Raw genomic sequence first — 17,655 nt, 5'->3', positions numbered from 1 at the left:
TCCACGCAGAACTGATTGCAGTGATGGTGACCAGGGCATAATAAGCAGCCAAGGATGTGACGAGTAGAAGAGGCAAGAGAGGAAATGGAGTGTAAGAGATAACATGACGGAAGAGACGCATGATGTGAGAGGTGACGTAAGATATGTGTGACGTGACCATCAAGTAATGTATGCCCGTCCACCGACAAGGCACAAAGTCCATCCATCCTCCCACTCCCGCCAAATACAGGGCTTCTAGCATTACAATACTAGTAAGGTCCAGGGTGGGGAGTTGAACGCAAGTCTGCTTGATGCCACTATAATATTCCCATCACAACATGCTGTCTCTACGCATATGTCCATAAACGTGAAGGCAGAGTGTGGGCAAAGACACTGCCCCTGAGAGTTATTCAGGGGTCACTGGAAGAATCCTGTCGATATGAAAAACATAGCGAGAGTAAGTGAACACAAGGATCAATGTCCAAAGGACCGTAAAGGCAGAAGTAATCATTTGAATAACCTGCATAAAGAGGGGTAAATCCTAGAGAGCAAAGGCTTTTTTGGATTTATAATTCACCCCAGGTTTTGGGCACATTTATTGGGAGTGCATGAAACCACTGCCTCAATATTGTAAAACCAGGGTCAAGATAAGCTTCCAAGACCAAGCAGGGGTGGCAAATAAGGAAGGCAGGGCAGTATCCGTCACCTATTCTGGAAGCTGGGTCTCAGAAGCCTTGGGTAATTCCAACGATAAAATCAATGAGGGCAATAACATACACCATTAAAGACGCAGCGTCTATATTTTCCATATAAATTCTTTGCAACGTTTCTTCCATCCTCTCCATGACTTTATAAACAGAACAGGTAGGAAATAACTTACTAGAAATGACTGCTGATTAGTGTTGGAAAACTTTCAGAAGAACTGCATTCATTCAAACAAATATTTATTGAATGTCTACCATATGTTAAAATTAGAGTTCGGCACTGGAATTATTTTCGATTATTAAAACATGGTCCGTGTGCTCTAGGAGCTCGATTTAGGGCAGATAGGCTTCTCTTCTGAAGTCATAACTAAACTCTTCGTGAAAGAGTTGCAGCAGCTATTTGCAATTTCTGTCCTGGGCATCGGGACAGGGACCGATAGCACATATGCCATATATTTCATATCCCTTGAGGCATACTAATCTACTTAATCCACTGGATGGTGGTGGATATTCCAGAAGGCCATAAGGAAGGATTTGAGCTGGGAAATTCTTAAGTTGAGTTCAAAAACTGGATGCCCAAAGAAGTCCAATTGGTAAGGGGGAAAAAAATCATTCAAACAACAGATGGTAGTCTGGCGGGCTGTCCCTCTGTCCACAGGGTTCCTGCAGCAGCTCTCCCCCTGAAACAGTGATAATTTCCTCCTAAAAGGGAAAACAAAAAGGAAAGAGCACTTATAATCAAGCAAGGGAAATAAACATCCGCCAGAGAGAGACCAGTTCAAGATAGAAAGTCTATGAATATGTATCTGCCTTCTCCTCACTCAAATTTATAGAAATGACAGGAAAAAAAATCTGCTTTTAAAAAGAAGTAAATCCATATTGGGAAAATGGAAAGAAATCCAACACGGGAAAATAAGAAGGAAGGCCATCCACAAAGCTAAATGTTAAAGAGTACTGAAAAACCAAAAGACCTACAGGATGAGATTGTCAGAAGAGATAACGTAGGGCAGGGGCTGGGGAACCCCAGACAGCAAAGGTCTTTGCCTTGGGCAGATCAGAAGTGAGGAGAGACCACCAAAGCTCCTACACTCCCATGCCCAAAAGATGAGCTAGCTACTCACTATCAACTCCAACCCTTACAGCACGGAGAGAACAGATTTGGGAAATAGGGACTACATCCATTGATGGATAAACAGGAAATTTCAAGTTCAGACACCACCTCATAGTTCAAAATCTATAAATATTTAAGGAAAAATCACACCTATAAAAGAAAGATGCCAAACTCAACAACAGAATGGACACTGAAGAGAAGGTCAAGTTTATAAAACAAACAGAAGGAGCTTTTAAGGGATGGGTATTAATCTCCTCAGGAGAACATAAGAACATAAATCATCCATGAAATAAGAATGGGCTATATTTTTTTCAAAATTAAAGAACCTGGAAATGAAAAGAATGCCCGTTTAAATAAAAATTTCCATAGAAGACCTAAGGGGCAGGATGGACATAACTAAAGAGCGATTCTGTTGCTGGAAGAATTGACACATCAGTAAGAAAGGAGATGTCTAAGTAGAAAATGGACAGAAGACAGGAACAGACAATCCCCAGCAGAAATCCAAGTGGCCAGTAAACATATGAAAAGATCCTCTGTGCCAGCAGGAATCAGAGAAATGCAAGCTAATCAACAAGGAGATACAGCATCTGCCCATCTAATGGGAAAAAATTAAAATGACTGATAATCCCCAGGGCTGGCAGCAGTGTGGGGAAACAGCCTCATCTCGCTTTGGCAGAAGCATGAATTGGCGCTATGTTTTTGGAGGGCAATCTGGCAGATCTTTTCAAATTAAAATGTGCATACTCTTCTATCCAGCAATCCCAGTTCGAGGGATCCATCCAGAGAAATCCTTGCACATGCGCCCTAAGTGACATAGACACAGACAAGCAAATCTCTGCAGCCCCATTTGTGATTGTGGGAGCCTGGAAGCTGACTAAGTGGCCATTGCGGAACACCATGGGGCACGTACAAGGATGTGGTGCGTGGACTGAATAGAAACGTTTCAGTAACAGCCAACGTCCTGATCACTTACAAATGTCAGGTATACTGTTTCGGCAATTTACACAGTGCTCTCTCAGTGAAACCTGCCAGTGACCCTAAGGAGGCGAGTGCTATTTTGAAACCCATTTTACTGAGGAGGAAACTAAAGCATCAAATCATCAGTAGTTGCCCGCAATCACACACAGTAATGAAGTTGGGATTTAAAACTTAGCAGCCTGCTTCCAGGGACCATGCTTTCAAAAAATATACCGTATGATACATTGTGTTAAACAAAACAATCATATTGCTGAGCTATTAAGTAAAGAATTGTCCAGTTTATGTGAAAATTAACACAACTATGTATTTCCTTATGTACATAAATTTCTATGTTAATACCCAGGAAATACTCGGATAGATACATGGCAAACTAATAATTCAAGGTGGAGGATGAAAGTGGGGATTTTAATATTTATTTTTGAGGGACAGAGACAAAGTGGGAGTGGGAGAGGGGCAGAGAGAGAGAAGCAGAATCCGAAGCAGGCTCCAAGCTCTGAACTGTCAGCACAGAGCCCCACGTGGGGTTTAAACCCACGAACCGTGAGATCATGACCTGAGCCAAAGTCAGCCGCTTAACCGACTGAGCCACCCAGGGGAAGTGGGGATATTAAATGAACAAGGCACAGGGCGCCTGGGTGGCTTAGTCAGTTAAGTGGCGGACTTCACCTTAGGTCATATCTCATGGTTTGTCAGTTTGAGCCCCGCATCAAGGTCTGTGCTGACGGTGCGGGGCCTGCTTCGGATTCTCGCTCTCTCCCTCTCTCTCTCTGCCCCTCCCCTGCTTGCGCTCTCTCTCTCAAAATAAATAAATAAACTTAAAAAAATATTTAAAGAACAAGGCTTTCACCTTGTACTGTATCTGATTTTTCTTAGAATGTAATCATAAATTAGTTGTGTAATTAAAATTTTAATTTATACACGCTGGCCATCAGATTGCCACATGGGCATAGATGAGCTCTCCCTTTTGTGAAAGAAACAAAATTGGATTGGCAGTCTCCAACCCCAGATTCGGAAGAGAATAAAGACCTTCAAAGATACTGTTCAAGCCTTCCCGTGCAGGAACCATAGCATAGCACCTCCGAGAGACGGACCTTTTCCCTTTGCCTAAACACTTCCAGGGGCAAGAAGTTCATCGCTGCTCAAAGCACATTATATTTGATAGGGGAAACCAAGCAGTTGTGGTACAGAGGGAAAAGGCACAAGCTTTAGAGGCAGACAGCCTGAGGATTAACTGCTGGACCTAGTGGTACCAGCCACGAAAACTTAGGGAGGCTACCCAAGCTCCCTGGCTTTGGTTTCCTGATCTGTGAAATATGCCTCCCTCACAGAGCTGCCATGAAGATTACGTGAGACCATGATGTACAGCAACAGGCACAATGCCGGATACAGAGAAGGTGCCAACATCCACACATGCCCTCGCTCTCTCTTTCCTAGAATTGTTAGAAGACTGTTCCCAACACAGGTAGAAATCTGCCTTCAGGGGCACCTGGGTGGCTCAGTCGGTTAAGCGTCCGACTTCAGCTCAGGTCACGATCTCGCGGTCCGTGAGTTCGAGCCCCGTGTCGGGCTCTGTGCTGACAGCTCAGAGCCTGGAGCTTATTTCAGATTCTGTGTCTCCCTCTCTCTCTGACCCTCCCCCGTTCATGCTCTGTCTCTCTCTGTCTCAAAAATAAATAAACGTTAAAAAAAAAATTAAAAAAAAAAAAAAAAAAAAAAAAGAAATCTGCCTTCAACCTGGTGAGTCCAGTTTTCCAGCCGTACTCTCCAGCCAATGTCTAGGTATTTGTAAACGGGTGACTGTCTACGTGCTTGACTTATAAGGTCAAGTCAGGAGCTGTCCTCAGAGCCCTGGGAACATCCATGAAGAGAAAACAATACAAATCCAAGACTCCCTATTACAGCAAAACCCCAGTGAGATGGTCAAGTAACCCTGAGAACCTTTCCACAGGTGCAAAGCTCAGGGAGATGGTGAGCTCCCACCACTCTGTCCCTCGGAATCCCTCCCCCACCCTTCTGGGCCATCGAGTTCCATCTTAGGCTTTCTCCCAGCTACCAGTTACCACCGTGCCAACAGCCACATCAACACAAAAGTTGCTCCTGTCTAAATATATTGTTCGGACGGCAACATCTTTCCCAATGAGAGGTCTACAGCAGGGGACAAATAACAAGAAAGGGTTCTGGAAAACAAGAACTTCCATACCGCTTCCCAGTTACAGAGCACTGTTATGTACACTGCCTCATCTAATGGTCACAGGATCTGAACTAAGTACTATTTACATCCATTTGCCTGGTTAGGAAACTCAGGTTCAGGGAGGGCTAAGGAACCTACCCAAGGTCATACACATACCAAGTGGTAAAGCTGTAGTTGGAACAAGAGACATGGTAACTCTACTAGAAAAGCTTCTCAAACCACGGGGCTGACAGCTAGGCTTCAGCTAACTCTACAGAGCTGCCAGAGACCTGCCTAGAACGTTCTCAAGCAGGACATCCTAGGGATGAGTTGTAGGTGAGATGCAGGCTTGGACTGAAGGTGAGTCAACCAGCTCCTAAGTGTTGACAGTAGGAAGCCCTCAGCTACTCGAGGTGAGAAGACGCTAGGGACCAGGTGCCTGTATCAGTCAGGGGGGAAGCCAGAGAGAAGAACAGAAGGTCCCAGAGCCTGTCTAGACAACTGTACTCTCTTCCACCCCAATGTCCCATGTTCCTGTGATCCTACAGACCTTCGGGGGCTGCCCGCTCCCTCTCCACCTCCTCTCTTAACACCTACAACCTGGCTCTCCTTCAGCTCAAGTTTCTACCAGTCCCATCTCTCAACCAGCACCCCTACGAGGGATACCTTGTGGAAATCAATGAGATCAGTGAGCGTCGCATGGCGATTGGGGTCCACTCCCAGGAAGCTGTAAAAATCTCCAGAGGCATCCACAAGAAAGTGCTTGAACCCTTTCTGCAGGCGATAGGAGAGGGTATAACCCCAGATTTTCTCACTGACCCGGACCAAAAATGCTCCCTCTGTCATGTTCTCAAGGAGATCTTCTGCATCTTCTCGGCTAATAATTCCTGGTTTAAAAAAGGGGGGAGAAAAGGCCATAGGTTCAGCAAACCTTCCCCTGCCACTCTCCTCCACTCATCCCTGCCCCTCATCCTCCTTCAAGGGTGTCAGGAAGGGAGGCTGCGGGGGGCTCAGGTACTTGCCTCATTCCACAGTGGGCTCATCTTGGCCCAGAACAAGCTGTCTGGGCAGAATTCCTACTAGGACCTGAGTTTAGCATTCTTTCCTCCAAATTATGCCACACTAACTTGGATTAACTGGGTAAGCAAAGAATTAGCAATGAGCCAGGATTATAGCATCTATCAATTACAAATAAGAGTCCTGCTTTGATAACAACACTGGAGGGACTTACGATTACTACCCCAGTTACCTTTCCTGTACCCGTGAATGAGCGCCTGAACACAGCACGTCCTCTGAAGAAGAAAGAGGGCTTCCTCCATCCACCTGCGGACACCAGGCAAACAGCTCAAAGGACAAAATTTTCTACAGTCCTTCACAATGTGCTTTCACCACAGTATGAAAGGCGGTCTGGCCCCGGAGTCGAGTATTCACCAGTGGCTATCTCCAGCAGGGCTTTTAGGGAGCTGTGCTCATCTGGATAGAGCACAGGAAGCCATGCGGGCAGTGGGTCCGCCTCTGAGGGCAGGGCAGTGGGAAGAGGGCAGGAGCCAGAAAACCTAGATTACCTACTGACCCCTGCCTTCATCCGGGCTACGGGATGTTCAGCCAACCCCTCAACTTCTGCGGTGTCCTTCGACGTTTAAGTGATCATCTTAATCCATCTACTTCGAGGGCACCTCACAACTTTCAAGTCAGATAAAGTTCGTGAAAGCCTTTCATAAATCGAGAACATGTCCCTGGGGACATGTTGGCTGCTGTTGTCCTCTGTTATTTCGGGGGAGAGGAGGAGCACACTGTCTTGTTCACACACCCACCTGTTCACCCGCTGCATACATTCAGTGGGATCATTTACGGCAGTGACATAGCCAAGGGGTAGAAGGTAGCTGGGCTGTTCATCCCTGTGACCCAGGGACTTGTGATTTGTCCCATGCTGCACCCTGGTACTGCTTTCAATATTGCACTCTCCTGTAGCGTTCCCCTCCCCCCCACACACACACCACCATCACTCTCCTACTTATAGGTCATCTGGCCAGACTTTCCTTGTGCCCAAAGCAGAGGACATAGAGGCAATCACACTGTCACCTGTTCCCCTTTTAAAGACAGCCAACACAAATGGGGGCCACCTCTTGCCTCCTTGCCCAGGACTTATCAAGAGGCAATCAAGTGAGCCACCCTCTCCCCAACCAGGCTATATTAGTAGGAAATTAGGAAGAGAGAGAGGAAGGGAAGGCAGTAGGGAGACCTTCTGCCACAGGACACCTGAAGAATCGCACACAAACCCCTCGTAGGCAGGAGGGTGCACTCTGGGGCTGTCCCCTACCCCCAGGGAAAGCATTAGTGCCTTCGGCCAGGGAAGCAGTGACAGCCAAAAGAGGGCCAAAATGGCCCACCTGGAATCTGTCACAAGACTCAGCACAGTCCCTCACCCACCTCCCTGCCCCAATATCAGAGGACCTAGATCCTAAAGGTAGCTGGGGTGGGGAAGAAAGTGAGACAGTGTAGAGCCAGCTCAGGAGGAAGAGGGACCAGCAAATGTCACCCCCAACCCCATTCCCCACACCTCAAGCTAAAGTCCAGCCCAGACTGGAAATTGGGAGAGGAGAGAAGTGTTACATGGGGTAGGAGACTGAACAATCAAACTTGAATAGGACTCGACTTTTTACCGCCCGAAAGTGACCAGTAAGACCAAAAGGACAATGTCATGTCTCTCTGCCATCTAAAACCTTTGAATAGCCCCCCTGAAATCCAGCAGAGTCCAGGCTCAGCAATGACAGGCACTGGGCTCTGGGACCCCATCTCACCCACCTCTCTAGGCTCATTCACTCACTCCCTCATGAGCCATTACTGGCTGCTGACCTCAAACCCCCCTTGTGCAGAAGCCTCAGCCCCAGCCCAGCCCCCTTTGTCCCAGCTGACCCCAAATCCTCAATGAAGGATGTCTCTTCTCTCCTGGGAAGCACAGGCTGCTGATCACTTACACTCCGCCTTTGTGCAAGTTAGAAAAAGATGTCCTTCTGAGTGGTAGAATTTGAAAAGGGTACCCGTCTGGACCCAAATGGCCAAGCTCTCGTTTCTGCATTTCAGTCCCTCCTGCCCACAACTAGCCCTCTTGGCAAGTTCGCTTTACTCGGTGCGCAATCTGCTCAACCCTGTCAGGAAATCATTTCTACACCAGGAGGCTGCACGGGATACCCACCTTCGAGCTTTCATAACGCCCTGCCCAGAGGCTACAGTACACTAGGAAACAGGCGGTGAACGGCTCAAGGATAGAGCCTGTGGCAACTGTGGGACCCTCAGGACGGACGGACTCCGCTGCAAACGGTGTCTGGACTGACAGCCTCCAGCTGCTGCTCAGGACGCACCGCTGAAGCATATTCTCCCCAGGCTGCTTCTGGCACAGAGGGTACAAGACCGAGTGCCCTTGGGGCATCTGGGTGGCTCAGTCAGTTAAGCGTCCTAGTTTCAGCCCAGGTCATGATCCCACAGTTCGTGAGTTCGAGCCCTGCACTGGGCTCTCTGCTGTCAGCGCAGAGCCCGCTTCAGGTCCTCTGTCCCCCTCTCTCTCTGCCCCTCCCCTGCTCTCTCTCTCTCTCTCTCTCTCTCTCAAAAGTAAAATAAACATCAAAAAAAAAAAAAAAAAGACTGGGCGCCCTTGCCTCAGAGCACAGAGGTTTCTATGACTGAGCACAAGGGTACTGGAGCCACCGTGCCCACCCAGTGCAGGACTTCTGAGTGAGCAGTCCTTGCTCTGGGGTTTCCCATCAGCCTGAGCAAGACTTGCCCTGAGCTGCGCTCCAGTAGCAGGCTCCTCCCCCAACCGCCCCTCCTTCCCTCGCTCCCTCCCCCCCCTCCCTGCACCACTGTCTGAAGACTCCCCACCTTCTCCTGCTCCCTCTCCCCTTTATCCTTCATGGGCATTTCTTCCAGTAAATCCCTTGCACTTCTGCTTCCCAGAAGCCCCACACTGACACAGAAGCTGATGTCTGTGCCCCAAGGACCTGGAATGCTGGGGGGCTTGTCCGAAGCAGTAATCCAGAGCGTGGACTAAAACCACAGCTCAGGGACTTGTTCAACAGGTGGCCTTGGGCAGGTTACTTAAGCTTCTGAAACCCAGGGCGGCGTCCTCATCTATTAAGCAGTCACACTAATACTATCTACGTCATAAGGTTGCTCGAGCCTACATTAAATTAATGTGTGAACGTGCTTACCACAGTGCCTGAGAACACAATGGCCATCTAATTTTTTTTTTTTTATAAAAAAAGAATGCATGCAAGCAGGGGAGGGGCAGAGGGAGAGGCAGAGAAAATCCCAAGCAGGCTCCATGCTCCTTGTAGAGCACAACGCAGGGCTCGATCTCACACCGAACGGGCTGAGCCAAAATGAAGAGTCAGACACTCAACCACTTAACCGCCTGAGCCACCAGGCACCTCCGCAATGGCCGTCTAATACACGTAACTAGTTTGTCCTGACCACACCAAGGGTGCTGCTCATGTGCCAAGACTGGATGTCACCTTGTTCTGGTAGCAGCCTTGGTCATCGTGCTGCCAGGCTGTGCTGCCCAAGCACCCAATCCCCCCAGACAGAAGCTGCTGAGGAGGACTTCTTCTGGTGGGGACTGCTCGGGCCCCTGGGCCCCAGCCTGCACTGCCATCACCACCTCCCCCCCTCCCCCGCAGACTCCTCCGGGTGTCTGGAATAGTAAACATGTGTGAGATCTGCCCCGCTCTTGGATACTTAACCTAGAAATCAAAATTGTAACTGGGCCCAAGACCAAAAGGAGTACAGCTTCATCGTTTAGGACAGCACCGGCCATTTCACAGCAAACCTGACCCCCAAGAGAATTAGTGGCTGGGAGCCCCCAGGGACACTTACAAGGAGAAGCTGTCACATTTTCCTGCCCCGTTCACCCTGCCCTCCCCATCTCCCTCTCTCTCTCCCTGGATGGCCTCTAAGCCAAGTGTACTGAGCCTAAGCACTAACCATACCCCAACCCATCCCACCTCTGCCCCTTCTAAACACTCCACAACCTCTTGGCTGAGGAAGAAGGGAGAGCTTCAAGTCACCCCTTCTGACTGGGGAGCGAGCACACTGCTCACCAGGGATCATGGGAACTTTCTGCCTCAGCAATGACCAGGGCTGGCTGAGGGACATGGCCGAGGCCCCACAGCACCTGTTCTGGAATGGTCACTGGAGACTGCAACTGTAGATCCCTTCTGAGCCAATTCTCACCCACCAACGATGGGAAATGTAGCATTTCCTGTAATTTCTCTCCTTCCTCCCTTTAATAAGTATGTATTAAGCACCCTCTAGGAGCCAAGCCCCATGCTCAGCACCTGGGAGTCAGCACTGAATGAGAAACAGTTCCTGCCTCCCAGAAGTTTTGACTCTGGACAGAAGTAGAGATTGGCAGAATTTTTCTATTTTATTTTATTTTTTATTTTTTATTTTTTTTAAAGAAAAGGCTCACTGTAACCAGTGGTGATCAAGGCCACGGGTGCTATGGGAGCATCCAGGGGAAGCACCCCACCCAGCTCTGGTGTCAGGGGCAGAAGTGACACTTAGACTAAGACCAGAAGGGCTAAAACAGAGGGGTGAGGCAAGTATCTGTTTTGCAAAAGGGATTAGCACATGAGTCTTCATGGCAGGAGGGGAGGCCAAAGTGGCAGGAGGGGAGGCCAACGTAGGAGATGGGTGGTGACAACATACACAGAGGTCGGCAGGGGCCAAGCTCCCATGCGCTCCCCAGACCATTAGAAGGATTCTGGACCTAATTCTGATGGCAATGAGAAACGACTGGTGTTCCCTAAGCAGAAGAAGAATATGAGAATGTTCAAGGATAAAAAAATGGCCTCAGGAGGTATGAATTATAGTAGGCACACAAGCCAGCGATCTCAGTGCAATGAGGGCTCCTTCATCTAAGCATTGCTTCATAGCTACATTTCCATAGCTACAGCACTGGAATCCAGCTCCCAGACCACTAGTCTGCCAGAAATGGCTTCTATATTGAAGCAGGGGGGCAAAAGGACACATTGGGGGTTACATGAAAAGCCTCATGTCACAGCCAGCATGGGACACCATCTGGGGCCTCAGTGGGCCTCATCTCCTTCAGTCTTCCTACCATCCCAGTTATCATCACTTCATAACTGAGGACACTGAGGGTCAGCAAGAAAAGGGACTTCCCCAAGGTCACAGAGCTATTAAATGGTGGAGTCAGAATTTGAACTCAGGTCCTCAGACTCCAAGTCTAGTACTCTTTGCTCTACACCATGTTATCTCATGCAGAGGACAGTAAGGGCTGTGAAAGGCACAAGAAGGAGGAGACTAATGTGGCCTGTAGAAAAGTCAGGGCAGGCCTCAAAGAGGCAACGAAGGGGGATGAGAAGCAGGCCTTGGGGGCTGCGTAGATTCCGTGGCCGTAAGCCGAGGTGGTGAGGTAAAAGGGGAGAAGGAGGGATAAAATGAGTGAAGAGTCACAGCGAAGACTAAGAAGAACGAGTCCATGGCACGTTTATAAAAATGCAACCTAAGAGAAGCCTAATTTAAGTCTCAGGACAGGAAGAGACACAGCACATGGACGGAAAGATCTAGCATGTGTATGATCTGGATCCCAGAGAAGACCGGTGAGGAGAATGGAGAGGAGGCAATATTTAAGAGTGATTCATCACAGACACATCACAGGGAAACTGCACAAAGCCACTTAACGTCTCATTTTGTCAACCAGAGAAAAAGGCTGATTGTCTACAAAGAATGAACAATTAGACTGCTGGTTAACTCCTCAGTTGCAACAGTAGAAGCCAGAGGACAATGGGATAATATTTTCAGTGCGCTGAGAAAAAAAATAACAGTGTTTAATGAAACTATCTTTCAAGGAGGACGAAATAAAGGCATCTTCAGAAAAAAAAAAAAGTTGAGAAAATTGACAATTAGGGATATTCTAAAGGACGTACTTCAAGTAGAAGAAATTGGATCCTGGATAGACCATCTGAGAGGCTAGAAGGCATGATGAGCACAGATATCGCAGGTTAAGTTAAAAGTATATGTGGACTTACAAAATAATACTAATAATGGATAGTGGAGGGTTTAAAAAAGATAGAACTTGTAATGTTGACAACATCTGATCAGTTGAGAGTAGAAATGCTGGACTTCAAAAAATCTATGTGTTTAGGGGGTACCTGGCTGGCCCAGTCAGAAGAGCACGCGACTCCTGATCTTGGGGTCGTGAGTTCAAACTCCATGTTGAGTATACAGATTACCTAAATTAATAAAACTTCAAAAAATAATAACAAACAAAAATAGGGGCAGCTGGGTGGCTCAGTCAGTTAAGCTTCCAACTCTTGATTTCGGCTCAGGTCATGATCGCACGGTTCATGATCGAGCCCCGAGTTGGGCTCTGCGCTGACGGCACGGAGCCGGCTTGGGATTCTCTGTCTCTCCCTCTCTCTCCGCCCCTCCCCCACTCACGCCCTCTCTCGTGTGCCCACTCTCTCTCAAAATGGATAAATAAACATTAAAAATAAATAAAAATTCTGTGTGTTTAGGAAGAGGGTAACGATATACATCAACTTTAGGATACGTGAAATATGAATGTTAAATCCTCTAAACCAACCACTGAAAGACGAGCACTGAGAGCGGTATAACCTCCAAACAACAGAGATGGAAAAATGCAATGAGAGAAAAGTTTTTTTCAATGAAGCGTGAAACAAGCTAATAACTAAAAAATAACACCACTATAGTTCCGTTTATATTAAATGGAAAAGCTCACAAAGCTAAACACTACAGTGTTTGGAGATTAACATAGAAATAAGAAATGAAGCAAAGAGCTGATGGAGAAAATATTCAGGCGACAGATCACATCTGGTGGAAGGAGCAGGGGCTGCCCTGGGGACGAGCACACAGGTGCTTCCAGGATTGGTCGTGTCCCCGCTGCTGAAGCTCCCTTCATGCCCTTCACATCTGTACGTGCACACACCACGTATATTCAACATTGAATATTTTAAGTATTTAAATATCATTGCTCTGTACCTCCCCACACATTATGCTATGACATTCATTCAAAGTCGGTCAATGTCCTTTGAGGGATGGGGAGGTTATCACCTAGGAAAAAAAGGATCGCTAATGAGCTTTAAATGTCAGTGTTGGCTGTTTTGAGTCTCTAGAGCATGGTTCTCAACCCTGGCCCACTCTGACTGAGTCTTGTGTCAGTCACTTTGGGAACAACAAGCATCAGTCATGTTTACAATCTTCTCAGGTAATTCCAACTGGCAGCCAGGTTTGAGACTCGCCAAGCTAGAGTGTAAACAGTCTTGCAAGCCAGGATTGGCAAAAAGGTAAAAAGTGATTTTTACATTCCAGAAACTTCCTCTGTATTTAAAGTAATACTTGGAGGTCTGAACACAATTTAACTGACCTACTCTAGAGAGGACATGGGATAGGTCCTATGAGAAGTCTCTGCCAGATGGGAAAGAGCTTTTCCTGGGCTGGGGTGGGACAGAGGGGATGAAGGACTAAAGGGAGGGGCCCCACTCATGTTCCTGAACCCCACAGATATTGAGAAAGTAGAATATCCCCCCCGTACCCCAATTTTGCCCACACAATAGAGCCACAATTAGGGCAGAATGATGTATTTGGAGACAGAAGAGCCTGATGATGATGTCTGCCAGCCTCCCCAAGTTCCTGTGAATCGTGGAGGGGACCAAGGACCTCTACCGCGTTCTGGTGTGGGATCTGGAACATGGGGCTAGAGCAACTCTCACATTTGGCTGCTGGCAATAGGGGCCGGATCAGCCTTCTGGAGAGCCACTGGTACCCCTAGTCAAATTAACTGCATGTATACCCTCTGGCCCAACAATTCCATTACTGAGATATATTCTAAAGAAATCATCACACGGGTCCATAAGCATCTGGCGTAAGAGATGTAATTGGTTCTTAGACTGATCTGTGGTGCTGGTAAGTTGGGGGCAATCAGGGTGTCCGTGACTCAGAGTGGATGAGCAAAACCAGGTAGATTCACCCTGAGGAATACTGTGCAGCAATTAGAGATAATAGGCCAGAGACAGGAACAGCATGGCTCTCATAACAGATGCTCGGTGAGACAGAGTGAGGAACAAGAATGATTTACCTCAGCTTTCAGGTAAATGTACTTAAGCACAGGGTAGGACAAGGTAGAATCTGTGATGGCAGCAACATCATTTTCCAATCTGTCCAAATCCGCAAATAAGAAGAAGCAGGACAAGTAAAGACGAAATCAAAAGGCCATGGGCTATGGTTACAACAGAACTAGGTAGCAAGGTGGTCCCATGAACCCCACATACAAACAGTGGTGGGAACAAATAATCAACACAAGACCTTCACGATACCAGGTGTTTCCACAGGAAGAAGAAAGAAGCAAGAGTGACCAATGGACCCGAGAGCAGTCAACAGGAACTCACTGGAAAGCAGGAGGCTAACTTTAAGAACAGCAGTCAAAACTTGGGAAGGATTTGCCTTCTGCAATCCTGGGGAAGTGCAAGAGGCCCATGGTGACACCCTCCAGAGCCACCTTCGACCACTGGGAGTGGCATAAAAATTGAGCCGGGTAGGACAAAAGAAAAGAAAGAAGGAGAAGGTCCAGACCCACGTGGGGGGAGGGGAACAGAGCCGAGCTACTCCGGAGAGGCAAGCTGCCCTGTTTGTGAGCACTTCACAAAAATAATAGAACAGGAGGCTCTGGAAAGTCCAAAACAACTCTCCAGGCTCTTGTTTCACTTGAAATGTTCAGGCAAACTAATTTCACATAAAAACTAGCCACAGAAAAGCACCAAGGTCAACGCTACCATGAGAAAAAAAGAAAATAAAGAGCAGAGTAACCCCCCTCGGGTGATATATATATACAATATATATACAAGAACGTTTGAACAGATACACAGTATTATCAGAGAGGCTGCTTATTGAGGAGGAATGGGAATGTGAGTGAAAAATAAAGGAGAGTAAGAAAATAAAACAATAAGAGACAGCCTTGTTCCTTTCCATAATGATCATAAACTGTGAGGACAAGAGAGGGAAGAGGGAGCCAGTGAAATGAACCTTTAGGACTTAGGGTTTTTTGAAAAAATAATCGTCATTAAGAGTGTAGCCCAGGGGCGCCTGGGTGGCTCAGTCCATTAAGCAACAGACTTCAGCTCAGGTCATGATCTCCGGGTTGGTGAGCTCCAGCCCAGAGTCAGGCTGTGCACTGACAGTGCAGAGTCTGCTTGGGATTGCCTCTCTCTCCCTCTCTCTCTGCCCCTCCCCCACTTGCACACGCACGCTCGCTCTCTCTCTCTCTCTCCCTTCCTCCCTCTCTCAAAATAAATCAACTTAAAAAAAAAAAAAAAAGAGCAGAGCCCAGAAAAGAGGCAAGGTGACCCCCGAACTTAGGCTTTGGGGTGGACGGTCTTCACTAACAGCTAATTGATGTCAGTTGTTAAAATTCAGAAGCCCCAGCAAGAGTCAAGGTACAGGCAAGTCAAGTTTAGGGGATAATCAGCGCGGGGAAGGGGACCCCTAAAAGCAGAGAACAAAGTCCAGAGATGAGCAACCAACCACGGCCTTTCTTTGGCTTCCTCCCAAGCCACAAGCTGCCCTTACACTCAGACACTACTTGGGGGGAAGGAGTGATGTTGGAAAGACCCCGTGAGAAGGGAGAAGCAGAACTTTGAGTTTAAAATTAAGGTTGAATAGTTGCTAGAAAGTAACCGAGGTAAACTGAAAGAGACTCTTAAACCAGAGGAACGGGAAATTTTAAGGGTTTTTTTTCAGGCATTAGCAGAATAGAGGTCCTGACGAGGTAAGATCATTTCTAAAAAGAAGTAGGGGCGCCTGGGTGGCTCAGTCTGTTGGGCGTCAGACAGCGGCTCAGGTCATGATCTCGCAGGTTGGTGAGTTTGAGCCCCACATCCGGCTCTCTGCTGACAGCTCAGAGCCTGGAGCCTGCTCTGGATTCTGTGTCTCTCCCTCTCTCTGCCCCTCCCCTGCTTGCACTCTGCCTCTCTATCTCCCAAAAATAAATAAACATTAAAAAAAATTTTTTTTAAAGAAGTAAACAAGAAGTTACACTTGTAGGTCTTTCCAGCAACAATTAAAAACCTTGGTGGAGAGGTAGACATAAGTCTACAGGTAGACCAGGGTTTCTCATCCTGGCACTGTTGACATTTTGAGCCAGATGAGGGTCTGCAGAATGCATTGTAGGATGTATAACAGCATCCCTGACCTCTACCCGCTAGATGCCAACAGCACCTTGCAGTTGTGACAACCAAATATGCCTTTAGACACTATCAGCTCTTCCCTGGGGCACAATCACCCCTGGTAAGTTGAGAACCACTCACATGGAGATAGACCCGACAGATCTCTCATTGACAATAACAACAAAAGTTAGAGCAAAATAGTCCAGGGCTCCTCTGGACTTTGGGCGTCAAAGGCAACTACAGCGCCCTCTGCTGGGCCTCTGCAGAAAAAGCCAGGGCCAAGGTCAGGGAACCTAAGCCTTCCAGGGCAGCTGCCCCCTGACGGTTGAGAAGCTAGAAACGCAGGACGGGAGGATGGCCAGGCAAGAAGTCAAGGCTTAAGGCAAGGCTTGCTATCCCTGTCCCAATACCCATTAATATCGCAGGTAGGCAGGCGTCTGCACCCAGCACCCCCGCGAGGTGCAGCCAGCAGCTCCCGACTCCCTTCTTACTGCACAGAGCACGAATCCCCATGCATCCCTGTGCCTTCTTCCCCACGCCACCTAATCATCTCCCTGCATCCCATGCAGATGCTCTCAAACCTGCCAACAACTTCAAGTTGCTATCAAAATATTTATCCCACCGGTGCTAACTGTGGCAGCCCCAGGAAAGGGAAGGCACAGCTTCAAAAGACGCTCAGCTATAAGGGACCCAAAAATCCACATGTTAGCAAATTCTAAGGCCAGCCCGGGATTCAGTTCCCAGCCCCTCCTCTACCTCCATGCCCATTCCCTGAAATCATTAGCTCTGAATTGCACCTGGGTAACCAAATGAGTTCCTTTTATTTCTCTGTTAGGGTTTCTCTCTGGAAAGAAAGAAATGCAGGAGGGCCAGACACGACGGGTTTACTTTTTATGGGTCTCAATTTATCTGACGTGCATATTTCTTACAGCTCTCACTATAGCTACGCCTCACCGGCCGGCAACTCCTCCATGACGGGTTAGCTATTTCTCACTCATTTTTGTGACTTTCCTTTCTTATTGCCATACTTTCCAGACGGTATCATTAAAGAGGCTGGAATTGTTAAGCTCTTCATTCTCAACCGTTTCTTAAAGCATCCTAAAGCCACAGAGATTGTGATAAAGGAGCTCGCATGCCTTCATTTTTTATACCTCCAAATGAAATTTAACCATAGCGAACTGCTGAGACAAGGGTTTCAGCAGATGAAACCTTCTTGGTTCCAGATACAGCCATGCACAAGAGGCAGTATCCCACACCCATGACTGCCTGCTCCAAGCTGACATGCCAGGTTCAAATCACTAATGCCACTGTTGGTGACAGAGGGTTGCAACCACCCAGCAAAATGACCTCCCAACCTGGCTACCCAAGGATCCTGTGTAGCACTAACTTCAACTGGAAGCATAAATCTATTATTTGATTCATGCCGGTCTTGCTGACTGGACGGACAGTTTCACTAGGACAGAGGACAGGTTTTTTTTCCTCTCTATGATAGACATCCATCAGTCTTGCCCA

The 17,655-nt window shown here is 47.7% G+C and overlaps 1 protein-coding gene across 2 annotated transcripts in view; it reads right to left on the bottom strand.

Moving 5' to 3' along the window:
• Nucleotides 1-922: 922 nt before the first annotated feature.
• Nucleotides 923-17,655, bottom strand: part of SH2D4B (SH2 domain containing 4B) — a 60,461-nt gene continuing 43,728 nt past the window's right edge. For both annotated transcript variants that reach the window (XM_042908047.1, XM_042908045.1), the window contains exons 6-7: nt 5,609-5,829; nt 923-1,385 (exon numbers count right to left, since the gene is read on the bottom strand). In XM_042908047.1, coding sequence (XP_042763981.1) covers nt 1,293-1,385; nt 5,609-5,829 — 314 coding nt within the window. In that variant the 3' untranslated portion in view covers nt 923-1,292. The remainder of the gene's footprint in view (nt 1,386-5,608; nt 5,830-17,655) is intronic.

The sequence above is a fragment of the Panthera leo genome, chromosome D2 (assembly GCF_018350215.1).
Source record: "Panthera leo isolate Ple1 chromosome D2, P.leo_Ple1_pat1.1, whole genome shotgun sequence".
NCBI classification, from domain to species: domain Eukaryota; kingdom Metazoa; phylum Chordata; class Mammalia; order Carnivora; family Felidae; genus Panthera; species Panthera leo.
This window is presented reverse-complemented; position numbering and strand designations above follow the sequence as displayed.